This window comes from Mesoplodon mirus (assembly GCF_964341445.2).
Source record: "Mesoplodon mirus genome assembly, chromosome: 14".
Taxonomy (NCBI): Eukaryota; Metazoa; Chordata; class Mammalia; order Artiodactyla; family Ziphiidae; genus Mesoplodon; species Mesoplodon mirus.
In genome coordinates this window covers 46,127,536-46,155,232 of record NC_138990.1, presented here as the reverse complement: position 1 = coordinate 46,155,232, position 27,697 = coordinate 46,127,536, and the positions used below count along the sequence as shown (strand labels likewise).

Here is a 27,697-nt window from a genome sequence, read left to right as displayed (position 1 = left end):
GGGACCGCGTGTGGCGGGCTCGACAGCGCTACCCCTAAAGCGTAACGGTCAAACCGAGAAACTCACGGCGGGCACTGCACCGAGTCTGGAAGACATCACTCCCTCTCCACGCCTAACAAATTCACCCAAGGGCTCCGGCCAGACCAACGCCACTTCCGCTCTCCTCTCCGCTCCCGGATGTGGAGTCGGCGCCGCGAGCCCCGTGCCGAACGTCTACTTCCGCCTCTCAGCTTCCGAGGGGGGCTGCGGCAGGGCGAGTCACGTGACCAGACCCCCGACACCCCCGCCCCCCACACACTTCCTCTGAGACCCCGCCCCTGGAGTGTGCGTTGGGACCCGGGAAACTGGCGGTTGGCCGTTGGAGCCTGTGCTTGGCCTCGGAGTCCCTCCGTCTCGTTCCCTCCGTTTACACTACCTCTCCTGCCCCTCCACTACCCCATGCTCCACCGAGCACGACGAGTGGTCTTTTTAGGTGCACAGGAAGGTCAATTATTACCCGTTTATTTACCTTAGGGAAATGACAGAGCCATTCCCGCCTTCCCTCCCTCCCTCCCTCCCCTCAGGTAGAGAGAAGTAGAAACTCTGTCACTGCTGAGGGCGCAGAAAGTGGAAGCCAGTGGCTGAGCAGGAAAGAAGCCAGGAAAAGGCAGCTTCGTGGAGACTTGAGCGAGGCAATGAATAACTGGGGCGGGTCTCTTCCCATCTTGTAGCGTCAGGCCTCCAAGCTTGCCCTCCTTTGGGGTTTTTCGGTGTGGTCTCTAGGAGACATGTTTGAGTTGCTCCTGAAATCTTTACCCAAACTATATCTGCGCCTCTCCCTAGGTGAGCTGTGCTTGAGTCTCTCCTTGATCCCTTCAAGGAGAGACTCTCAGAGGGAGTCTGTGCTCCTCTCAGACGGACTGTGTCTGCCCCTTTCAGAGGGCCTGTACCGTCTTCTCTCAGAAGCCCTGTGTCCTCTCCTCTCAGAGGCACTTTGGTGGCCCTTCTCAGAGGCCCTGTGGTGGCTCCTCTCAGAGGAACGATATTGGCTCCTTCCAGAAGAATTCCATGGGGTTCTTTCCCTACAGAAGCTGTGGTGGTTTCGTTCCTTGTGTGTGGATTTTTCTTTAAGGTGACTGTGTGAGGTTCTCTTCATACGGGAACCATGTAAGAGTCTCCCTCCAGCATGAACTCTGGTTCCTGGTTTGGAGTTCTTGGACTCCTGGCTAGAGACTTCATTTCTGTTAAAGTTTTTCTTAGCTCTGCTATTACTCTCATTTTGAACAGGACCCAAAGACTGGCTGCTTGAGGTGTTTGTGAGAGTGGTACTAATTTGGGAAACTATGGGCTTGGGCAGTTGTATAGGTCTGGGTTGGAAAGAGCTATTTCCTGTTGGTTGTTGAGCTCGTCTGAATTGGTCTGTTTCTCCCCACAATGTGCTCTCCTCCTTAATGGATGGGTCTGTTGGCCTTAGCTTGAGAGTCGGCATCCTGTGTCTTTTGATGTCTCTTGATAAGCAATAGTCTCTGGCTTTTTGTTTTGGAGGGTAGTTTTTGCTTGACCAGAAATGGCCTAGCCTTGTCCTGTCCTCAGGCTTCTGCCCAACCAAAGCCATAATTCTGTGTGCTGTTTGGAATGCCTGCTTTAGGCCCCGAAAGAGGAGTTGAATGAATTTTGGTTGGGAGGATTTCTTAGGTTGTCTTTTTAAAGAGGCGGTAGTTGTCTGAGACGCTTCACTCCTCTTCCTTCTTAACTGGCCTGGTAATTCCTTAGCGGACCTCTGTATTATGGCCGTACAATTTGTGTAGAACTTTGTGTTTTGTGTTCTGACTTCCCTGGGGATTCTTTTCATTGGATGTTTTGAATCATGGGTCTTTTTTGTTCTCACTTTAGCCCACTTTTCATCCTGATTGCTTTCAGAGTCACTCTCTGATAGAGAGCGAACTTCAGTGAATGCATAGTGTCCAGGCTCTCTAATTTCTGTCTTTTCTACTAGACCAGGGCTGCCACCTTGCCTTTGCCTGATGTGGACTTGTATAGGAGCAGGACACTGGGAAGACCCAGACTGGAAATCTATTGTAGACGTAGAACTCTTGGAAGCTTGAGTATAGCCTTTAGCTTTCCTTAGTGATGTTGATCTAAGGCTCCTTGGTGTGATGGGTCTACCTCTTCTATGATACTTTGGGACTTGGGGTCTTTTCCCAGTTTGCAACCTAAAGCCAAGGTGCAACCTGATCTCTCCATGGCCTTCAGGAGTGCTTACAAGGTGAAGCTGTGGATAGATAAGAAGGTAAGTCCCAAAAGTGGACTGTAATTTATGACAGCAACTAAATCCTGAACATCGGCCACACTGCAGGCAGATAGGGTATTTTAGAACCAGACCTGAAGCTAAAGGTGGAGGTACGTTGGGGGGTATTTGACTCCTTAACAGTTTTGCTGCTATTTTTAGCTGCAGATCTTGTAGAAGCTGGAACTGTTCTGAGGAGTCAGACTTGGCCTGGGGAAGAAAACTTGGCTCGAGGGAGTGTTGGGACTCAAAACTCCTTGTCTGTGAGTCACTCTGTGAGTTCTCACTCTCTTCCACTGGAACAGAATCTCTCCTAGGAAAAAATACGTTGAAGGAAGACTCTGACTTTGCTGGGGCAGGAAGCTGACTCCCTGTACATGAAGCAGGCATGTGCTGAATGACTTCCTGGGATATATCACAGGGCTTTGAGTTTGTTTTCTTGATTCTCACTCTAGTGCCAGAGTAGTGCTGTATTATGGAGGACATGGAGCCACGTGTCCACATCCTTAAGGCTGTTCTTTTCTCATGACCATGGCATGAAGTATGTCTCTGAATGTAGTTTTTGACCACTGAAGGCTGAGAAATAGTACCTTGAGCCTTCTCAAGCAGACTCTGGGAAAATTCCACCAATTCAACTGGAACCCCAAATAAAGTCTGAATAGATTGACAGGTATCTGCAGTTTGAGAATAAAGCTTCCTTTCCATGCTGGTCCCCAAGACATTCCCCAGTGTTAGCATACTGGAGAGGTATTTTCGAGGTAGTCGCTGCCTCCAGGAACGACTCTCCCAGACATTCCGTCGCCTGCCCAGGACAGGCCAGGTAAGGCCTCTTCGAGCCCCTGATCCTGCCTGGAAGATCCTAGATAGTGATCTCCAGTTTTGTGCTGGATGGTGGGAAAGGCTCCGGAGTGAGCTCCCTGACTCCTCCACCTGTTTCCTCTTAATCCTTTCGTTAGATATGACATCCACTCCTGGGATCTCAGAATTTGGGTTTTGTACAGTGTTAGCTGTCTCATCAGAGGGTTGGTTATGAAGGGATAAGGGAAGGGTTGGAGATTGTATTATAGCAATGTCTATAAAAGACTCCTCAGGCTGCAAAATATCTGTCCCAAGGTTTTTTATATCCAACGCTCTTGATACTTCTGGCATCTCAGAATCCCAAAGACCTAATTCAGATGTTCTGACAGAGCTTGAGATGAGTGAGTCTGAAGAGTTGTGTAGAAAGCTAGAGAAATAATTCCCTATTCGTAACCCTTCTCCTGATGATCTCTCCTCAGAGTCCTTATTCTGACACACCTGTCCTAGATTCAAATCCTCAGATTCCATGACTTGAGGAGGCCCTGTTTTTATCCCTATAGACTTCACAGCCTGCAGCCCTAACTCTAGAGTTGTCTCCACAGAAGTCACACTATGAAACAGTGGTCCTGGCGTTTGCTCCCCAGATTTGACACCTTGGAGGTTTGGCCCTGAAGTCAATTCAGAAAATTTGACATCTTGCCGCCTTGGCCCTAGGTTCAAGGGTATCTCTGATGACTCTGTAACTTGAAGATGTGGCCTTAGAGGAGTCATTCCTGTAGATTCTCTAACTTGACCTGTTGGTTTTTGTGTCAATGCTACTTGGGGCAAAGCCTCAGAAGTCAGCCTCACAGTTTCTGTATCTTGATAGCCTTGACCTAGAGTCATCTCTGAAAATTTTTGAAAATGTGGCCTAGGCATCACCCCAGCAGTTTTCAAGACTAGCTGTGGGATCAGTTTCACAGATTCTTCCTCTTGTGGGCAGATCTCAGCAGCTAACTCTGCAGGCTCTGTGTCTTGATGCCTTGGTCTGGAAGTTAGACCCACAGATTTCAATCCTTGTAAATGTGGTTCCACGGTCACTTTCCTTGATTCAACATGCTGTAACTGTATCTCAGGAACTAACCTACTAGATTCTTCCAGTGGCACGTGTAAATCCACATAATTATTATCATGCATTAATGGCCCTAGAGTCAACTCCTCGGGTTTTATACTTTTGGACTGTGGTTCTGAGGTCAATGGAACAGATTTCACATTTTGAAATTGTAGTTTCAAGATCAACTCCTCATAGTTCATAACTTCTGAATTCAGATGAACAGACTTCATACCTTGGGACTCTGGGGTCAACATCTTTGATTTCATACCTTGCATCTCTGATCCTGGTACCAACTCTAAAGATTCTTGTATTGTGTGCCGTGACACTGGAGTATCTCCCATGGCTTTTACACTTTGGAACATTGGCTCAAGAGTACCTTGGAATGACATTGAGTTCATCTGCATAAATTCTGAAGCTTGGCTCAGTGGCCCTGGGGTATTTCTGAAAGATGATTTTATCAACCCCCTAGATTCTTTTGCATGGTGACAAGTGTCAGAGGTAAACTTCGCTTCTGTTTCTGGATATCCTGGCTCTGAGATCATCCTTAAAGATTCTGAAGCTTGATGCCATGGGGTCAATCCTTCAGGTTCTGTGACTTGATTCGGCTTGAGGTTCAACTCTACAGATTTTACTGCTTGAATGTGTGCTCCTGGGATCAGTTCCTCATATTTCATATCTTCTACCTGTGTCTCAGCAATCAACCTCCTACTTTCTACCATTTGAGGAGTTTTCACATTTTCAAGCAATGATACTGGAGCTGTCTCCTCGGATCTTCTATCTTGTAACCATGGCTTTGGGGCAAACTCCACAGATTTCATATCTTCTTGTAATGGTCTTAGATTCAACTCCGCGGTTTTTATACCTGGAAACTCTGATGGTAGGACCAAATGAACATATTCCATACCTTGCAAGTGTGAACTGGGGGCCAAATCTATAGCTTCCCTACTTTGCAACTGTGGTGCTGGGACTAACTCAGCAGATTTTTCATTTTGTTGTTGTGTTCCCAGGGTCAATTGGATAGATTTCACACCATGAAGCTGAGACCGTGGGGCTGACTGCACAGATTTCTCACTTTGCGGCTGTGGTATGGAGGCCAGCTCATCAGGTTTTATATTCTGCAGCTGTAGTTCTGGGGCCAATTCTATAGAGTTCACAGTTGGGATCAGCTGTCCATATTTTAACATTTGTGGAATTGAACCTGTAGTTATGTCTATAGATTTTGTATTTTGCAACTCTGGTCCCAAGATTAGTTTCCCAGATTTCAAATTTTGCAGTCCTGGGGATAACTTCATAGAACCCGTAACATTAAATTGTGGCATTGGCTTTATCCCCATATACTTCACATCTTGAAGCAGTGATGAATCTTGTAGCATTTCTTGTAGCATTTCTGTAGATTCTGTGACTTGAGGCAGTGGCTTTTGGCTCATTCCTATAGATTCTGTACCTTGACCCAGTGACCTTGGGATTGTCCCTAAAGATTCCATCATTTGATGGTGTGACTGTGTCACCTCTACAGATTTCTCCATTTGTAGCCAGGTGTCAGATGTCAAACCCATAGTTTCTGTGACGTGATGGCTTTGCCTTGGACTCATCTCTGAATACTCCAGAATTTGATGCCTTGGGGTCAACCTTGAAGACTCCATGACTTGATGAGGTGGTCCTGGGGTTAATGCCATAGATTCTGTGCTTTGATGATGTGGTTGTGGAGTCACCCCCTCAGAGTCCAGCACTTGAATGCATGACTCAGGAGTTGACTCCAGAGACTCCTTGGCTTGAGATATTAGCCTTGGGGTCAAATCCTGGGTTTCTACAACTTGTGACTGTGGTGCTGTGATCATTCCCATGGGTGACCCCAGTGCTGTTGGAGTTACCTTTAGAGAACGTATGGATTGTTGTGATGGCATTGGAATCAATCCTACCAATTCCATGATTTTAGGTGGTAGCTTTGGAGGTAAGCCCACAGATTCGACCACTCCACATGGACCAATAGTTGTAGGAGAGCTAGAAGAAGTCAAACCATCTGATTGAGTTGCCCTTGGGGTCAAATTTGCAATTTGAGACTGTGTGTTTGGAGTCAAACCCCCAGATTCTATAACATGTGACTGTGTTGGTGGAATTATCCCCATGAAATCCATAGCTTCTAATAGTGTCACTGGAGTTACTTCCAGGTAATCCATCACTGGAGGCAATGGCCTGGCGATCATTTCAGGTGATTTTGTATTTTGACATATTGGCCCTGGAGTAATCTTCAGTGGTTCTATGACTTGGCTTTGTGGCCTTGATGTTATGTCCACTGATTCCATAACTTTATGCTGTGGCCCTGGGGTCATTTCCACAGTTTCCATGACTGCATGTCGTAGCCTTGGACTCATCTTTCCTGGTTGTGTGACTTGATGGTCCAACAATGTGGTCCTTTTCACTGACTCCATGACTTGACAGTGCATCCTTGGGGTCATTCCCATTGACTGTATGATAGGTGGATGTGATTTTTTAATCAGCCCCATAGAATCCATGACTTGAAGCAATGCTTTAGGAGTTACCTTCACATTGCCTATGGCTTGATTCTGCTGTCTTGAGGTCATCTCCCTTGATTCCATAACTTGCTGCTGAGATCTTGGGGTTACCTCCACAGATTTAATGACTTGATATGATGGCTTTTGGCTTACACTCACTGTTTCCGTGGCTTCCATTGGTTTCACGACTTCATTTGGTGGCTGTGGTAACAAACCCACAGATTCTATCTCTTCTGAATGTGATTCTGGAATTATCCCCGTTGAATCCATGACTTGAAGTAATGCCAGTAGAGTTACCTTCACATTGCCTATGGCTTGATTCTGCTGTCTTGAGGTCATCTCCCTTGATTCCATAACTTGCTGCTGAGATCTTGGGGTTACCTCCACAGATTTAATGACTTGATATGATGGCTTTTGGCTTACACTCACTGTTTCCGTGGCTTCCATTGGTTTCACGACTTCATTTGGTGGCTGTGGTAACAAACCCACAGATTCTGTCTCTTCTGAATGTGATTCTGGAATTATCCCCATTGAATCCATGACTTGAAGTAATGCCAGTGGAGTAACCTTTATGCTATCTCTGACTTGATATGGTAGCTGTGGGGTCAGCTCCACATTAGTCACTTGGGTCTTATGCTGCTGTATCCTTTTTTCTGGAAGATCTATGCCCCTCTGCTCTACACTAAGCTCTAACACACGTTTTGGGTCCTTCTGCAGTAAAGTCGTTTCCTCTTGAGTTATGTCAACTCCTAAACTTTTAGGAGGTGGAGTGCCCATTGATGTCATTAAGGGCCTGGATCCAAGGATTTGGGGGCCATCCCCAGGCTGTGACGGCTTACCTGGGATAAGAGTCTGTGAAATTTTTGTTTCTGTTCCGTTTAATCCAGATTCCACTCCAACGTTCACGTGGAGCTGAAATGATGGAAGGTCTGGGGATTCATTGTTGATATTCTGCTCAGTGCTTTGATAAGTGGGCATAGATAAGTGGATTTGGGGTTTCTCTGGTTCAGGGACTCCTCCTTGTACCTCAGTTAAATAATTCAGCATTGCCCATGATTCCCTCACAGGCAGAGGCACTGTTTGTTCCCGCAAAGTACAAACCTTCCAAGCCATATGTCCCTCTAACTCCCGCCTAGCCAAAGGAGAGAGCTGGATTGGAGCTGACCCTGACAATAGTGGTCTCTCTTTGAAAATAGCATTTGGCCTATGATCTGATGTCAAATGACTCTTGCTCCTTCTCTCATCCTTTGTTTTCTCTTCTTGTTTGTGGAGATTTGGGGATTCAAAAAGAGAGTTGATAAAAGTGCTTTGAGGTCTTAAGGATGAAAGAGCTGCCAAATTCTGAACAAGTTTTGATTTCCCAGGCTCTGAGAGCCTAAAAGAAGGCAGGGATGTGCCTTGGTTCCTGAACACAGGAGGTTGATTTTGGGGTAAAATAGGTAAGCTGTGGCTCCAGAGTTGCCAAGTTCTTCCTTCAGAAAATGCAGGAGGTTGGGACAGGCTGGAGTCGTAGGATGATCCAGAGGAGATGCTACTGTCAGAAGAATGTTTTGCCTTCTTACAGTCACAACAGGGTAGAACAGGCCCCTGAGCCACAGAAACAGAGGAGGTGGAGGAAGAACTCATATCCTGTGGTTCAGGCAAATCCAATTCCATAAGCCTTGCTCTAAGAAATAAAGAGAAAAGTTTCTATTTGTTTTGAAACAGGAAAAGGAAAAGTAGGAAAAGGGAAAGATAATGGCCATTTCAAATGCAAAATAATGTGGACTAAGGGAAAACAAACAAACAAAAAAGGTTGCTTTCCCCAACATCAATGACTTATTTATGGAAAGAAATCCTCCACCAGGACAAAGGGAGGCATTTGTCCCCATTCCAATCAGAAATGATTCACAGACCAGTGGTTCTTCAACTTTGTTCGAACCCAGAACTTCCCCCACTACCAAAACTAATTAACTGACTAACCATCTTTCTTCTCCCTCTCCTTCTCCCTCCCTCCCTCCTTCACTCTCTTCCTTCCTCCCTCTTAAAAGCTCTGCCACCTTCAACCCCAACCCAGAAACTACTTGACCTTGCACTTTCCAGGTGTTGGACGGTCTGTTGAAGACACCTCTCCACTGAGCAGCATACACCCTCCTGGGACCACCCCGTAGGGAGTCCTAAAAAGCTGGATGCAACAGAGTATGTCAGTGTAATTGAAGTGATATTAAAGTACTGGTAAGGAAAACAATAAGAAGAGAGACTTAGAAAGGAGACAACTATCATAGTGAGGGAAGTAAAACAGAGTCCCAGGTATCTTACTCCTAACTTTTATAGAATTTATCAGTAGGGTAGGCTGAAGAGAGAAAGAACAGACACAGTGAAGATCAACTTTACTCACCATGTCAGGTTAGCTTCAATGCAACCCATCCTGAGATTTTCTTCCCACCGTGGATCTGGGAGTAGAGGTAAAGAATCTATTAGCATTATGACTATTGACATCCCTTAGTTCAACCCCTTCATTTTTCAAATAAGGAAACAAAGACAAAGCCATGCCTAAGATCATAAAGCTAACTAGTGGTGGAGCTCAGATTTAACCTATCTCTCATTTTGTTTTTGTTTTTTTTTTTAAGCTGTAGGATGCTGTCTTCAACATGTAGTAGATGTAAGCCATTGGAAAGAGCAGGAATAATCACGATAGGGAGATGGAGTGGGGTAAACAGAGGAATACATATCTTTGGAGGAAAAGATATGTATTATCCAGTGTCTATGCTAGAGAAAAAAGGTACCAAAACTTCCCGCACCAAACTCTTGGTAGTTACCCGTTCTTTGTTCTTCAGTCTCACCATATTTCTTTCCTGATACTTTGAGCTTTGCACAAAAAGAGATTAGGAAAGGATGATAGGAAGCATGGAAAGAATTATGGAGCCATTGACATTTCTTTGGAAGTGGAGATGCTAGAAAGAGTAGGACTATTTCTTTCATTTACATAGTCGTTTCAACCTTCTTCCTTTCACCTGCTATTAAAGGTTAGCATCTTAAAACAGACCCCACAGTTGATTTGTCATTAGCCTTGAACTGAAGAATAGGATCTTTCTGACCTGTAAATTTCTGGATCTTTTTCAATTTATGCTGCTTTGAAGTCTAGAAAGGAAAAAAAAGAAAAAAGAAAATCAGGTAATACTCTAGGTTAGAGATTTTATTGACAGTGCACTTCATCTCAGACATAAATATTGATACTGTTGGCATCCACAACCACAGCAACAGTTATGTCATTCATTTATTCATGAATCATTTATTGAGTACTTACTAAGTTCTCAGTATTGTGTAGGGTGCTGGAACTGTAGAGATAAATATGATCCCTGTGTTCTAGGAACTTACACCAGTAGGGAAAATAGATGTCTAAACAGATAAATTACAATACCATGTGGTAAATGCTGTAACAGAAATATAAGTGTGGAGCTTCCCTGGTGGCGCAGTGGTTAAGAATCCACCTGCCAATGCAGGGGACACGGGTTCGAGCCCTGGTCTGGGAAGATCCCACGTGCCACAGAGCAGCTAAGCCGGTGCGCACACAACTACTGAGCCTGCGCTCTGGAGTCCGTAAGCCACAACTACTGAGCCCACGTGCCACAACTACTGAAGCCCGCATGCCTAGAGCCCGAGCTCCGTGGCAGGAGGAGCCACCGCAATGAGAAGCCCGCGCAACTGCAACAAAGAGTAGCCCCTGCTCGCCGCAACTAGAGAAAAGCCCGCACGCAGCAACAAAGACCCAAAGCAGCCAAAAATAAAATTAAGAATAAAAAAAAAAAAGATGAGAAATGCTGCTGCAGGCAGTGGGACGCTGAGAGATTTTTGTTAGTTTCTTTTTCTTTAGTTACTTTTAGCAAAGTGACACAATCAGCTTTGGGAGGTTTTGTGTGTACTGTATTTTGTTTGTTTGTTTTTCTAACGTTATTTATTTATTTATTTATTATATTTTTGGCTGCGTTGGGTCTTCCTTGCTGCATGTGGGCTTTCTCTAGTTGCAGCGAGCGGGGTCTACTCTTTGTTGCGGTGCGCGGGCTTCCCATTGCGGTGGCTTCTCTTGTTGCGGAGCACAGGCTGTAAGCGTGCGGGCTTCGGTAGTTGTGGCTCGGGGGCTCTAGAGCACAGGCTCAGTAGTGGTGGCACACGGGCTTACTTGCTCCGCGGCATGTGGGATCTTCCCGGACCAGGGCTCGAATCCGTGTCCCCTGCATTGGCAGGCGGATTATTAACCACTGCACCACCACAAAAGCCCTATAATTTTGTTTTGTAGAGCCAGGGTCTATGCTCTAGGCTGGAAAACGTTTGTAGGAGACCACTTAGCGACTGAAAATAGTTCAAGAGGAGTCTTAGTTAAGACAATGACCCTGAATCTGGATTGCTACATTTGAGAGATGTTTCTGAGGAAATTTTTAAAAGGATTTTGTTGCCAAATGGATGGATAACCACTATCTATTTCCAAGATCTAGAGTCTAGGTTAGTGCTACCCAATAGAATTTTCTATGATGATGGAAATCATCATACCTGAACACTTGAAATGTAGGTAGTGTAATTAAGGAATTTTAAATTTTATTTAGTTTTGATTAATTTAGATGTAAAAGGCCCCATATGGCCAGTGGATACTAGATTGGACAGCACATGTCTAGACTATTAATTTGAGCTGCTTGACGAATATGTCCACATTCATTTTCCACCTCCTGCTACGCTCACAACTTCTGTCAGGTGTTTCTTATGTTGCTTAAAATGCCATCTCTTCAATCATTCAGGGTTAAAACTGAGAAGTCATCCTTTCATTTCACAAACACCTGTGGAGCACTTACCATATGCCAGGCAGGATACCAGGCATAGGGGATACAAAGATGAATATAGTCCTCATAGGAAAATGATGATAAAGTTTATAATTAACTCTTTATATTTGAGGCCCAATCAGGAAAAAAAAAGACTCAATCCCTTTACTCTCTTTCTGCCTCACTTCCTATAGCCAAACTTTCACCTCAGGACCCTCCTCCTCTCTCACAGCCCTGAGGGCAGAGATTTTTGTCCCTTCCATTTACTGCTGCATCCATAGTGCCCAGAGGAGTGCCTTGTAACATGGTGGTGGCAGTGGGTGATAAACACCGGGGGAATGAATCAATGTCCTCTTTTCCATCTTACTGCTCTGATTCTTTCACTTCCTTCCCCCTCCTTCCCACTAAGTCTTTAAAGTAGCCTCCTATTGGATGAGCTACACCAGACAACCACCATATGCACTCACTGGAGTTATTTAAAGCCTCACATTCAAAGCATGGTGCCTAGGACTTCCCTGGTGGTACAGTGGTTAGGACTTGGTGCTTTCACTGTCATGGCCCCAGGTTCAATCCCTGGTTGGGGAACCAAGATCCTGCAACCCACATGACACAGCCAAAAAAAAAAAAAAAGTCAAAATAAAGTACGGTGCTCAGTTCAATAGCAATAGGATCACCTGGGAGCTCATTAGAATTGCAAAATCTCAATCCCTTCCTGAATTAGAATCAGACTTCTACTGCTTCAGAATCTGCTACTGAATCAGAATCTGTTTTTTAATTAGACTCCCAAGTGGTATGTTTGAGAAAAAAAAGTTTAGAGTTTAAACTTTTTAAAGTTTAAATTCTGTGCTCTAAAGCCCAGATCTAAGCACATTTTCACCTGGCTTTAAAATCTTTGATGCCTTTCAATTGCAGACAGAATAATATTTATACAAAGTATTCAGTCTGGCATTTGAAGCCCTCTGCAATGGGACCTCTAACCACTTTGCGACATTTTCTCTCACTTTTCCCCAACCGGTTCCCTACACTTGTACCCTCCATTCCTGATAGGTGTCTTCACCTCTCCTTGAACACATCCAACGCTCTTCTGCTTCCCATGCTCTCCCCCGATCAATTCCTTCTGTCCAGAAAGTCTTCCACTACTCTCCTCTGCCCATCCTATCCACCTTCAAAATCCTACCCTTCCTCTGAAGCACAGCTCAAACCTAAGCTCCCTGCAAAGGCATTTTACAGATCCTAGAATACTCTTTACCTCCCATCTCTTCAGCAACATTTACACCTCTATTAACTCATCCCTTTCTCTTTCCTTGGGATATATACACACACACACACACACACACATATACACACACACATATATATATATGTCTTGGGTTATATATATATATATATGTATGTGTGTGTGTGTGTATATATATATATATATATATATATATATATATATATATATATATATGTATATATGTCGGACTTTCTCCCCCACCATACCTTGAAAAGGTGGAGGTGGTGTTTTATCCTTCAGTGTCTAGTATGCTGCCATATATAATAGGTGCTCAAGGTTTGTTGAAATGTACTGAAGGGAAAAGGACTGAGAGTGACTTGCAGGATGACATCCATAGGCACTACCTCAGCTCCCCTCTTCCCACCATCGATTCCTCCCAAGATTAGGAGTTTCTATGTCTCCAGGGACAGGGGCAGGGACAGGGAGCAGTGGGTTTCAAGAGAGTGTTGCATCACATACCTCTGAATGCGTCTTGGCTGCCACCTGCTTCCTACTCTGCTTCCCAGAAAAGCTCACCCAAAGCCCCCAGACAAGGAAACCAAATAATAGTAGAAGGCCGACACATTGTGGCAGTGAGATGGTTAGCCTCCAAAGCAGAGCCATTACTCAACCATGCCTCTCTCAGCCAAACAGTTTTGCCCCTCTCAGCCAAACAGTTTTGCCCCTCATGACTCTATATGACATCACAGTGGGCATTCCAAGGGTCCAGCCAATGTGTTTGCTGCTTAAGTCTCTTCTCTGAGCCATACACCTGCTGCCCTTTCCTGCAGCTGCCCTTGTGCCCTGCTCTGACAGCCAATGCTCAAGGAAGCTCCTTTACGATTCTTCTAGGATTGAAGAAGAATCACTTGTTATAAACCAGAGAGTATGGAGGCGAGGTTTCAAAGGAGCAGGCTTTCCAAGTGGCCTGTTTTGCCCTATAAGCATCTTCTCTGGAGCCAGTCACTCCCTAGAAGTCCAGGTATGGTGTCATATGTTCCAAATCACACATTAGAATACAGGGTCAAGAACACTTAAGAAAGCTTTAAGTAGGTACTTTAAGTAGGTACTCTCGGAAAATGTATGATAGATGGTTTCCTAACTCCAATGCTTGACACATTTCCTAGTTGCTGTTGCATTGAGACAGAGAAGAGATATCACGTAGGGAAATTAAATGGTCTTAGAGGATCACACTACTCCAAGTCTAGAATATTTTCCAAGTGTAGACGATTTATTTTGTCATCACGCCCAGAATTGACTGGATTTTCTAGAGTTAATTCACTGAAAACTAAATGTATAAGGAATTGATTTATGCTGTAACAAAGATAAATAAAACTGGCCAGGCCATTTTTTCTTATAGGAAAATTAATTTGGAAAATCCATTCAATTAAATAACTATTGAATAGCAGGCATGTCTTAGAAGAAGACATGATCTCTCACCTCATAGAATTTTCAGTTTATTTGGGCAGCCAAAGTAATATTTTTGAAAAGCCCATCAACAAGGCCCTGGTTAAATAAATATGATATGTCCGTATTATAAAATACTCTGCAGTCACTATAAAGATTATAAAGAATGAGGCCTGTCATTCTGAGCACACATTATGTGGCAGGTACTAGTTATATGCCAGCCTGGAGTTCTAAAAAGAAGATTAGGGCTGGAGGTACAGTTTTGGGCTCTTGAAACATGTATATGCTTCGACAAGAGCCTTTTTCTATATGTATATGAAAATGTATCTTTTGGGGGTCTCAAATATTGACTCACCATTTTGTGTGAGAGTCATCACGCTATTTTGCACAGCTGAGATTCATTCACTTTTATTAGTTCATTGCATTATATAACTGTTTCATGGTAAATTTATCCATTATGATGTTGGACATTTGTCTTGTTTTCATCTTTGGCTATTATCAACAATGCTATTAAAAACATGCTTGTCCTTGTGTCTTGGTGAACATATATTCCTATTTCTCTATGGCAGTGGTTTTCAAGCTTTAACATGTATCAGAATCATCTGGAGGGCTTGTTAAAACACAGGTTGAGGGCTTGTTAAAACACAGGTTGCTGGGCACTGATTGCTGATTAAGTTGGACTGGAGGCCAGGAATTTGGCATTTCTAGGAAGTTTCCAGATGATGCTGAGACTGTTGGTCAGGAATCACAATTTGAGAAGGTCTGATCGAAGTATCTATCTAAGAGTGGAATTGCTAGGTTATAGAGTAGGTGTAACTCAAACTTTAGTAGACAGTGCCAAACTGTCTTTCCTAAGTGGTTATGTCAATTAATAGTTCCACCAGTGGTGAATAGCAGTTCTTCTTGCTTTTTTTTCATGCCAACATGGTATTGTCAGGCTGTTTAATTTTAGCCAACCTGGTATATGTGGTAATGATATTTCATTGTGGTTTTAACTTAAATTGCTCTGATGACTAGTAATTACTAACGTGTGAACACACCTTCATAAGTTAATTGGGCATTTTGTCTTTAAACATATTGCTGCATTCCAGTTGCTAATTTTTTTTAGGATTTTTGTGACCTATTTTTATGGGTGAAGCCAACCTGTACTTTTCCTCTCTTGCTCTGTCCTTTTCAGGCTTTTGGTATCCATGTTATACTAGACTTATGAGTTGGAGAATGTTTCCTCTTTTGTTTTTAATGCTCCGAAAGAGTTTATAGAAGATGGAACTACTGGATCCTTCAGCATGTGGTACAACTCGTCAGCAAAGCCATACAAGCCTGGAGATTTCTTTGAGTGAAGATTTTTGACTACAGATTGAACTTATTTGAAGGTTATAATACTACTGACAATTTGTTTTTGTTTCGGGGTTGTTTTTTTTTTTTTTTGAGTCAGCTTAGGAGAGCTGTATTTTCTAGCAAGTTTTCTAATTAATCTACATTTTCAAGTGTATTGACATAAAGCTATTCAAAGGTAGTACTCCTGTCTCCTTTGTGTTTCTGATATTGGTTATTTGTGCCTTTCCTTCCTCTCTCTCTCTCTTCCTTTTCCTTTATCTGTCTTGCTAGAGATTTATCAATTGTAATTAATCCCTTCAAAGAACGAACTTTTCTGTATATTTGTACTCTATTTCAATAAGTTATGCTTTTGGCGGAGATCGCCTTCCTCCCCACGGATACACCAGAAATACAGCTACACGTGGAACAACTCCTACACAACACCTACTGAACGCTGGCAGAAGACCCCAGACCTCCCAAAAGGCAAGAAACTCCCCACATACCTGGGTAGGGCAAAGCGGAGAGATTCCCGCACAGAGGAGCGGTGCTGAGCGGCACTCACCAGCCCGAGAGGCTTGTCTGCTCGCCCGCCGGGGCGGGCGGCGCTGGAAGCTGAGGCTCGGGCTTCGGTCAGAGCGCAGGGAGAGGACTGGGGCTGGTGGCGAGAACTCAGCCTGAAGGGGGCTAATGTGCCACAGCTAGCCGGGAGGGAGTCCGGGAAAACTCTGGAGCTGCCGAAGAGGCAAGAGACTTTTTCTTCCCTCTTGGTTTCCTGGTGCGCGAGGAGAGGGGATTAAGAGCGCTGCTTAAAGGGGCTCCACAGACGGGCGCGAGTCGCGACTGAAAGCGCGGAGCCCAGTGACGGGCGTGGGACGCTGGGGCTGCTGCTGCCGCCGCCAAGAAGCCTGTGTGCGAGCGCAGGTCACTGTCCACACCGCCCTTCCCGGAGCCTGTGCAGCCCGCCACTGCCGGGGTCCCGAGATCCAGGGGCGGCTTCCCTGGGAGAACGCACGGCGTGCCTCGTGCTGGTGCAACGTCACGCCGAACTCCGCCGCTGCAGGCTCGCCCCGCACTCCGTGCCCCTCCCTCCCGCCCGGCCTGAGTGAGCCAGAGTCCCCGAAAAGGCTGCTCCTTTAACCCTGTCCTGTCTGAGCGAAGAACAGACGCCCTCCAGCGACCTACACGGAGAGGCGGGGCCAAATCCAAAGCTGAGACCCAGGAGCTGTGAGAACAAAGAAGAGAAAGGGAAACCTCTCCCAGCAGCCTCAGAAGCAGCGGATTAAAGCTCCACAATCAACTTGATGTACACTGCATATGTGGAATACATGAATAGACAACAAATCATCCCAAATTGAGGAGCCCGGAGTCAGTGCTGTGCCTCTGAGGTGGGAGAGCCACCTTCAGGACACCGGTCCACAAGAGACCTCCCAGCTCCACATAATATCAAACGGCGAGAATCTTCCAGAGATCTCCATCTCAACACCAGCACCCAGCTTCACTCAACGACCAGCAAGCTACAGTGCTGGACACCCTATGCCAAACAACTAGCAAGACAGGAACACAACGCCACCCATTAGCAGGGAGGTGGCCTAAAATCATAAAAAGTCCGCAGACACCCCAAAACACACCACCAGACGTGGACCTGCCCACCAGAAAGACAAGATCCAGCCTCATCCACCAGAACACAGGCACTAGTCCCCTCCACCAGGAAGCCTACACAACCCACTAAACCAACCTTAGCCACTGGGGACAGACACCAAAAACAACGGGAACTACGAACCTGCAGCCTGCAAAAAGGAGACCCCAAACACAGTAACATAAGCAAAATGAGAAGACAGAAAAACACACAGCAGGAGAAGGAGCAAGATAAAAACCCACCAGATCTAACAAATGAAGAGGTAATAGGCAGTCTACCTGAAAAAGAATTCAGAATAATGATGGTAAAGATGATCCAAGATTCTATTTCCCAGATCCAAAATCTTGGAAATAGAATAGACAAAATGCAAGAAACAGTTAACAAGGACCTAGAAGAACTAAAGATGAATCAAGCATCGATTAAAAACACAATAAATGAAATAAAAAATACTCTAGATGGGATCAATAGCAGAATAACTGAGGCAGAAGAACGGATAAGTGAGGTGGAAGATAAAATAGTGGAAATAACTGCTGCAGAGCAAAATAAAGAAAAAAGAATGAAAAGAACAGAGGACAGTCTCAGAGACCTCTGGGACAACATTAAACGCACCAACATTCGAATTATAGGGGTTCCAGAAGAAGAAGAGAAAAAGAAAGGGACTGAGAAAATATTTGAAGAGATTATAGTTGAAAACTTCCCTAATATGGGAAAGGAAATAGTTAATCAAGTCCAGGAGGCACAGAGAGTCCCATACAGAATAAATCCAAGGAGAAATACGCCAAGACACATATTAATCAAACTGTCAAAAATTAAACACAAAGAAATCATATTAAAAGCAGCAAGGCAAAAACAACAAATCACACACAAGGGAATCCCCATCAGGATAACAGCTGATCTCTCAGCAGAAACTCTACAAGCCAGAAGGGAGTGGCAGGACATAATTAAAGTGATGAAGGAGAAAAACCTGCAACCAAGATTACTCTACCCAGCAAGGATCTCATTCAGATTTGATGGAGAAATTAAAACGTTTACAGACAAGCAAAAGCTGAGAGAGTTCAGCACCACCAAACCAGCTTTACAACAAATGCTAAAGGAACTCCTCTAGGCAAGAAACACAACAGAAGGAAAAGACCTACAATAATGAACCCAAAACAATTAAGAAAATGAGAATAGGAACATACATACCGATAATTACCTTACATGTAAATGGACTAAATGCTCCCACCAAAAGACACAGATTGGCTGAATGGATACAAAAACAAGACCCATATATATGCTGTCTACAAGAGACCCACTTCAGACCTAGAGACACATACAGACTGCAAGTAAGGGGATGGAAAAAGATATTCCATGCAAATGGAAACCAAAAGAAAGCTGGAGTAGCAATTCTCATATCAGACAAAATAGACTTTAAAATAAAGACTACTAGAAGAGACAAAGAAGGACACTACATAATGATCAAGGGATCGATCCAAGAAGAAGATATAACAATTGTAAATATTTATGCACCAAACATAGGAGCACCTCAATACATAAGGCAAATACTAACAGCCATAAAAGGAGAAATCGACAGTAACACACTCATAGTAGGGGACTTTAACACCCCACTTTCACCAATGGACAGATCATCCAAAATGAAAATAAATAAGGAAACACAAGCTTTAAATGATACATTAAACAAGATGGACTTAATTGATATTTATAGGACATTCCATTCAAAAACAACAGAATACACATTTTTCTCAAGTGCTCATGGAACATTCTCCAGGATAGATCATATCTTGGGTCACAAATCAAGCCTTGGTAAATTTAAGAAAATTGAAATTGTATCAAGTATCTTTCCCGACCACAATGCTATGAGACTAGATATCAATTACAGGAAAAGAGCTGTAAAAAATACAAACACATGGAGGCTAAACAATACACTACTTAATAACGAAGTGATCACTGAAGAAATCAAAGAGGAAATTAAAAAATACCTAGAAACAAATGACAATGGAGACACGACGACCCAAAACCTATGGGATGCAGCAAAAGCAGTTCTAAGAGGGAAGTTTATAGCAATACAATCCCACCTTAAGAAACAGGAAACATCTCGAATAAACAACCTAACCTTGCACCTAAAGCAATTAGAGAAAGAAGAACAAAAACATCCCAAAGTTAGCAGAAGGAAAGAAATCATAAAAATCAGATCAGAAATAAATGAAAAAGAAATGAAGGAAATGATAGCAAAGATCAATAAAACTAAAAGCTGGTTCTTTGAGAAGATAAACAAAATTGATAAACCATTAGCCAGACTCATCAAGAAAAGAAGGGAGAAGACTCAAATCAATAGAATTAGAAATGAAAAAGGAGAAGTAACAACTGACACTGCAGAAATACAAAAGATCATGAGAGATTACTATAAGCAACTCTATGCCAATAAAATGGACAACCTGGAAGAAATGGACAAATTCTTAGAAATGCACAACCTGCCAAGACTGAATCAGGAAGAAATAGAAAATATGAACAGACCAATCACAAGCACTGAAATTGAAACTGTGATAAAAAATCTTCCAACAAACAAAAGCCCAGGACCAGATGGCTTCACAGGCGAATTCTATCAAGCATTTAGAGAAGAGCTAACACCTATCCTTCTCAAACTCTTCCAAAGTATAGCAGAGGGAGGAACACTCCCAAACTCATTCTACGAGGCCACCATCACCTTGATACCAAAACCAGGCAAGGATGTCACAAAGAAAGAAAACTACAGGCCAATATCACTGATGAACATAGATGCAAAAATCCTCAACAAACTACTAGCAAACAGAATCCAACAGCACATTAAAAGGATCATACACCATGATCAAGTGGGGTTTATTCCAGGAATGCAAGGATTCTTCAATATATGCAAATCAATCAACGTGATACACCATATTAACAAATTGAAGGAGAAAAACCATATGATCATCTCAAGCGATGCAGAGAAAGCTTTCGACAAAATTCAACACCCATTTATGATAAAAACCCTGCAGAAAGTAGGCATAGAGGGAACTTTCCTCAACATAATAAAGGCCATATATGACAAACCCACAGCCAGCATCGTCCTCAATGGTGAAAAGCTGAAACCATTTCCACTAAGATCAGGAACAAGACAAGGTTGCCCACTCTCACCACTCTTATTCAACCTAGTTTTGGAAGTTTTAGCCACAGCAATCAGAGAAGAAAAGGAAATAAAAGGAATCCAAATCGGAAAAGAAGAAGTAAAGCTGTCACTGTTTGCAGATGACATGATACTATACATAGAGAATCCTAAAGATGCTACCAGAAAACTACTAGAGCTAATCAATGAATTTGGTAAAGTTGCAGGATACAAAATTAATGCACAGAAATCTCTGGCATTCCTATATACTAATGATGAAAAATCTGAAAGTGAAATCAAGGAAACACTCCCATTTACCATTGCAACAAAACGAATAAAATATCTAGGAATAAACCTACCTAAGGAGACAAAAGACCTGTATGCAGAAAATTATAAGACACTGATGAAAGAAATTAAAGATGATACAAATAGATGGAGAGATGTACCATGTTCTTGGATTGGAAGAATCAACATTGTGAAAATGACTCTACTACCCAAAGCAATCTACAGATTCAATGCAATCCCTATCAAACTACCACTGGCATTTTTCACAGAACTAGAACAAAAAATTTCACAATTTGTATGGAAACACAAAAGACCCCGAATAGCCAAAGCAATCTTGAGAACGAAAAATGGAGCTGGAGGAATCAGGCTCCCTGACTTCAGACTATACTACAAAGCTACAGTAATCAAGACAGTATGGTACTGGCACAAAAACAGAAAGATAGATCAATGGAACAGGATAGAAAGCCCAGAGATAAACCCACGGACATATGGTCACCTTATCTTTGATAAAGGAGGCAGGAATGTACAGTGGAGAAAGGACAGTCTCTTCAATAAGTGGTGCTGGGAAAACTGGATAGGGACATGTAAAAGTATGAGATTAGATCACTCCCTAACACCATACACAAAAATAAGCTCAAAATGGATTAAAGTCCTAAATGTAAGGCCAGACACTATCAAACTCTTAGAGGAAAACATAGGCAGAGCACTCTATGACATAAATCACAGCAAGATCCTTTTTGACCCACCTCCTAGAGAAATGGAAATAAAGACAAAAATAAACACATGGGACCTAATGAAACTTAAAAACTTTTGCGCAGCAAAGGAAACCATAAACAAGACCAAAAGACAACCCTCAGAATGGGAGAAAATATTTGCAAATGAAGCAACTGACAAAGGATTAATGTCCAAAATTTACAAGCAGCTCATGCAGCTCAATAACAAAAAAAACAAACAACCCAATCCAAAAATGGGCAGAAGACCTAAATAGACATTTCTCCACAGAAGATATACAGGCTGCCAACAAACACATGAAAGGATGCTCAACATCTTTACTCATTAGAGAAATGCAAATCAAAACTACAATGAGATATCATCTCACACCAGTCAGAATGGCCATCATCAAAAAATCTAGAAACAATAAATGCTGGAGAGGGTGTGGAAAAAAGGGAACACTCTTGCACTGCTGGTGGAAATGTGAATTGGTACAGCCACTATGGAGAACGGTATGGAGGTTCCTTAAAAAACTACAAATAGAACTACCATAGGACCCAGCAATCCCACTACTGGGCATATACCCTGAGAAAACCATAATTCAAAAAGAGTCATGTACCAAAATGTTCATAGCAGCCCTATTTACAATAGCCCAGAGATGGAAACAACCTAAGTGTCCATCATCGGATGAATGGGTAAAGAAGATGTGGCACATATATACAATGGAATATTACTCAGCCATAAAAAGAAACGAAACTGAGCTATTTGTAATGAGGTGGATAGACCTAGAGTCTGTCATACAGAGTGAAGTAAGTCAGAAAGAGAAAGACAAATACCGTATGCTAACACACATATACGGAATTTAAAAAAAAAAATGGCATGAAGAACCTAGGGGTAAAACGGGAATAAAGACACAGACCTACTTGAGAATGGACTTGAGGATATGGGGAGGGGGAAGGGTAAGCTGTGACAAAGCGAAAGAGAGGCATGGACATATATACACTACCAAACGTGGGGTAGATAGATGGTGGGAAGCGGCCGCATGGCACAGGGAGATCAGCTCGGTGCTTTGTGACCGCCTGGAGGGGTGGGATGGGGAGGGTGGGAGGGAGGGAGATGCATGAGGGAAGGGATGTGGGAACAGATGTATGTGTATGACTGATTCACTTTGTTATAAAGCAGAAACTAATAAAAAATTAAAAAAAAAAAAGAAATGAAATTGAGCTATTTGTAATGAGGTGGATGGAGCTAGAGTCTGTCATACAGAGTGAAGTAAGTCAGAAAGAGAAAGACAAATACCGTATGCTGACACATATATATGGAATTTAAGAAAAAAAATGTCATGAAGAACATAGGGGTAAGACAGGAATAAAGACACAGACCTACTAGAGAATGGACTTGAGGATATGGGGAGGGGGAAGGGTAAGCTGTGACAAAGTGAAAGAGCGGCATGGACCTATATACCCTACCAAACGTAAGGTAGATAGCTAGTGGGAAGCAGCCGCATAGCACAGGGAGATCAGCTTGGTGCTTTGTGACTGCCTGGAGGGGTGGGAGAGGGAGGGTGGGAGGGAGACGCAAAAGGGAGGGGATATGGGAACATATGTATATGTATAACTGATTAAATTTGTTATAAAGCAAAAAAATAAAAAAATAAATAAATAAAAGAAAAAGAAATAAGTTATGCTTTTGTCTTTATTATTTCCTTACTTCTACTTTCTTCCTCCTCCCCCAGGCTTATTGAGATATTGACATATAACTACTTCTACTTTCTTTGGATTTATTGTGCTGTTTTTTTTCTAACTTCTTAAGATGAATGCCTTGATCTTTCACTTTTAGCCCTTTTCCCCTAATTGTGCATTTGAAGATATAAATTTCCTCCTAATTACTACTTTAGCTTCATTCCACAAGTTATGATACATAGAATTTTTGTTATCATTCTGTTCCAACTATTTTCTAATTACCATAATGATTTCTTCTTTGATCCATAGATTATTTAGTAGAAATTTAAAATTTTCTAGACATAAGGAGATTTTCTAGTTGTCTACCAAAGTTGCATTGTGGTCAGAATATATACTTTAATTTCAATCCTTTGAAATAGTTTTAAGACTTTATTCGCAGTTTATGGTCAATTTAAAAAATTCTATCTGTGCTTAAAGATAAGACGTATTCTGCAAGTGTTAAAAATAGTGTCTCTTCAGAGCTTCCCCTGCTGCCTGTGGCGGGGTGGAAGGTGGTGATGGTAGTCTAAGTCCATTTGGTCAATTCTGCTAATCTTTTTTTCAGTCGTGCAGGATCTCAGTTCCCCAACCAGGGATGGAACCAGTGCCCCATGCAGTGGAAGTGCACAGTCTTAACCACTGGACCGCCAGGAAAGTCCAATTCTGTTAATCTTGATGTTCAAGTCTATATTATTCCTAAGCTTTTGTCTGCTCTTTTCCACCAACTACTAAGACAAGTGTGTAAGATTTCCCACTATGATTGTGCATTTGTTTATTTCTCCTTTGAGTACTGTAGATTTTTGCTATATATATATATATATATATATATTTGTGTGTGTGTGTGGCTGTGTTGGGTCTTCGTTGCTGCGTGCGGGCTTTCTCTAGTTGTGGTGAGCGGGGGCTACTCTTCGTTGCGGTGCGAGGGCTTCTCATTGTGGTGGCTTCTCTTGTTGCGGAGCACAGGCTCTAGGAGCGCGGGCTTCAGTAGTTGTGGCATGCAGGCTCAGTAGTTGTGGCTCACGGGCTCTAGAGCGCAGGCTCAGTAGTTGTGGCACACGGGCTTAGTTGCTCCGTGGCATGTGGGATCCTCCCGGACCAGGGGTCGAACCCGTGTCCCCTGCATTGTCAGGCGGATTCTTATCCACTGCGCCACCAGGGAAGCCCCCTTGCTTTATATATTTTTAATTGTTATTTAAAATCATAATTTATTACTGGTGAATTAAATCTTTTATCACTATGCTGACCCTCTATCTCTAGTAATGTTTTTTGCCTTAACTTATTGTGTCTGATATTAGTATTGCTATAGCAGTTTTCTTTTGGTTGGTATTTGCATGGTATATCTTTTTCCACTCTTACTTTCAACCATTCTATATCCCTTTGTTGTAATATTGGATACAAAATAGACCAAAATCTAAATATATGTTATTTGTTATGATATCACTTATATGTGGAATCTAAAATATGACACAAATGAACTAATCTACAAAACAGAAACAGACTCACAGATATAGAGAACAGACTTGTGGTTGCCAAGAGGGTGGGGTGTGGGAGTTTGGGAATAGCAGATACAAACTCTTACATATTGAATGGATAAATAACAAAGTCCTACTGTATAGTGCAGGGAACTATTTTTAATATCCTATAATAAACCATAATGGAAAGGAATATGAAAAAAATGTATATAACTGAATCACTTTGCTGTACAGCAGAAATTAACACAACATTGTAAAACAACTATACTTCAATAAAATAAATATATATTATATGTAAGTGACACATCTAAAATAAATAGATTTTAACTGGAGCATGTATTCCACTTACATTTAACGTAATTGCTAAAATAATTAGACCAAAATCTACCCTTTTACTTTGTACTTCCTATTTTTTCCTGTTTTATATTTTTCCCTTTCTTCTTGTCTTTATTTAGACAACTAAGTATTTTAAATTAATCTCTCTATTTTCCCCTTTACTAACTGGAAGTTATACTCTCTCTTTCTGTTCTTTTAGTGCCAGGGTTGGCAAACGGTGGCAGGTGGGTCAAATCTAGCTTGCTGCTTATTTTTGTAAATGAGGAATTTTTGGAACACGGCCACACCCATTTTATACAGTCTGTCTGCTTTCATGCTACCACAGTAGAGTTGAGTAGTTACAACAAAGACTACAGGGGGCCTGCAAAGACGAAAATATTTCCTGTCCATCTCTTTATAGAAAGAATTCACCAACCCCATTTTTAGTTCATTCTTTTTAAAATGCAATATGCACATTTAACCTATCAAATTCTTAAATTAATCAAAACCTTTATCCTTTTTATGGATAGATCAAGGGCCTTAGGATATTATAACTCTACGTACCTCTTCCCATATACTTGTTACTATAGTAATTTTTATTTTTTTTAAAAACTTTATTTGAAAGCTACCACATGATCCAGCAATCCCACTCCCAGGCATATATCCAGAGAAAAACATGGTTTGAAAGGATACATGCACCTCAATGTTCATTACAGCACTGTTTACAATAGCCAAGACATGGAAGCAACCTAAATGTCCATCAACAAAGGAATGGATAAAGAAGTGGGGTACATATATACAATGGAATATTATTCAGCCATTAAGAAGAATGAAATAATGCCATTTGCAGCAACATGGATGGACCTGGAGACTATCATACTAAGTGAAGTAAGTCAGACAGAGAAAGAAAAATGTCATATGATATCACTTATATGTGGAATCTAAAAAAAATGGATACAAATGAACTTATTTACAAAACAGAAACAGACTCACCGACTTAGAGAATAAACTTATGGTTACCAAGGCGGAAAGGTTGGGGGGAGGGATAGACTGGGAGTTTGGGATTGAAATGTACATACACACTGCTATATTTAAAATAGATAACCAACAAGGAAAAAAATAATAAGGTATTATGAATACCTTTATGACAATAAATTTGACCTTAAAAGAAAAGAACACTTTATCTTGGAAATTTTTGATTTACAGAAAAGTTACAAAGATAGCACAGTGAGTTACTGTACGTCCTTCACCCAGTTTCACCTAATGTTTTAACTTTATTATATTTGAAAAATCTATGTGAACAACACTGGTACATTCATCATTAACTAAACTCCATACTTCATTCGAATTTCACCAGTTTTTCCACTAACGTCCTTTTTTTGGTCCAGGGCCTGTATTTAGTTGTCATGCCTCCTTCATCTCCCCTGGTCTTGTGATGGTTTCTCAGTTTTTCTTTTTTTTTTTCTTTTTCCTGATGGTTTTCTTTCTTGTCTCTTTTTTAAAAAAATTATTTTCCTGAAGTATAGTTGATTTACAATGTTGTATTAATTTCTGCTGTATAGCAAAGTGATTCAATTATACATATATATTCTTTTCCATTATGGTTTATTACAGGATACTGAATATAGTTCCACCAATTACTAAGACAAGTGTATAAAATTTTCACTATGATTGTGGATTTGTTTATTTCTCCTTTGAGTACTGTAGGTCCTATACAGTAACAACTGTTGTTTGGTTTCTCAGTCTTTGTTTTCTATGACCTTTATTGTTTTGAGGAGTACTAGGCAGTTCTTTTGTAAAATGTCCTTAAATTTGGGTTTCTCTAATGTTTTCCTTATGCTTAGACTGAGGTTTGGGGAAGAATACTGAGGTGACGTGCCCTTCTCATTACATCATATCAGGTGGTACATGATATCAATTGGTGACGCTAATTTCCAGTACTCGGTTGAGGTGGTGCTTGTCAGACTTCTCCAATGTGAAGCTTCTATTTTTCTCTTTCAATACTCTGTTCTTTGGAAGCAAGCCTCTTACTTTTGCCCATACAGGGGTTGTAGAGAGCGAGGGGCTATTAAGCTCCATTTCCTGGAGTGGGTATATCTACATATATTATTTGGAATTCTTGTGTTAGGGAGATTTGGCTCCTTATTTATTTATTCAATTATTTTATTATATCAGTATGAACTCATGTACACCTAATTTCTACTTTGTGTTATAGTTCAATACGACATTATTTATATCGTTGCTCAAATTGTTCCAGCTTTGGCCACTGGGAGCTCTTTCAGGTGGGCTCCTGGGTCCCTTTGACATGACCCCATCCTTTTGATTTTATGAGGACTTCATTACTTTCTGGCACTACAAGGTGCTCCAGCCTCTTCTTCCTATCTCTCTCATCCCACAGCACCCCAGCCACTAGTTTACAGTTAAGCCCAATTCTTCTCTTTTCCAAGATGAAAGCATTTTGCGACCTAGGTGCAGTGCCTGTCCCGTCAGCCCTAGGATTTGACCCACCTCTCTAAACCACACCTGAGTTTAGACTGGATCTTAGACATTTTGCTTTGCTTGTAGGGTCCATCCGTAGAGCCATGTTGGGGCTCCTCTACCTCTTACCTTGTCCCCAAATCCTCCTTCAACCTTACTGTCCCATGGGAACTTGCTCCACCCTAATATTCCAGACCACCTAAATTATAAAAAGAATAGCTGACTTGCAGGAGAGATCATGAGTTCCATCTTTAAATACATTAAATATGAAGTATATGCAATATCCAAATATCTTCTGCCTCTGCACCTCTTACTTTTGATCCAGTAAATAGATATAGCAGGAAATTGATTCCTTCATCCTCCACAATCCAACCCAGTCTTTTGGGTTAGACCCTTTTAGTCATTTCAGGAGAAATTACTGTCTTGTGTTGATACAGATTACTCTCCAGCTGTTCTTGCCCACAGATATTTGTTTTCTCTAAATAGTGGTAAAAGTTGTCACCCTACCTTTTGCAT

At 42.0% G+C, this 27,697-nt stretch overlaps 2 protein-coding genes across 5 annotated transcripts in view; both read right to left on the bottom strand.

Annotated features, from left to right (window-relative positions):
* ZNF512 (zinc finger protein 512) overlaps positions 1-185 on the bottom strand; it is a 35,249-nt gene extending 35,064 nt beyond the window's left edge. For 3 of the 4 annotated variants that reach the window (XM_082642572.1, XM_082642571.1, XM_082642573.1), the window contains exon 1: positions 67-170. In XM_082642572.1, the coding sequence (XP_082498698.1) occupies positions 67-96 (30 nt within the window). In that variant the 5' untranslated portion in view covers positions 97-170. Of the gene's footprint in view, positions 1-66 lie in introns of all 4 variants that reach the window. The other variant, XM_082642574.1, reaches the window with a different exon arrangement.
* On the bottom strand, positions 96-27,697 carry SPATA31H1 (SPATA31 subfamily H member 1; the record flags this gene model as incomplete). The annotated part of the gene is made up of 6 exons (XM_082642389.1): positions 96-243; positions 930-3,951; positions 6,175-8,336; positions 9,696-9,790; positions 13,199-13,234; positions 27,689-27,697. 6 exons carry the CDS (start codon positions 27,695-27,697, stop codon positions 96-98), a joined length of 5,472 nt encoding a protein of 1,823 aa, XP_082498515.1.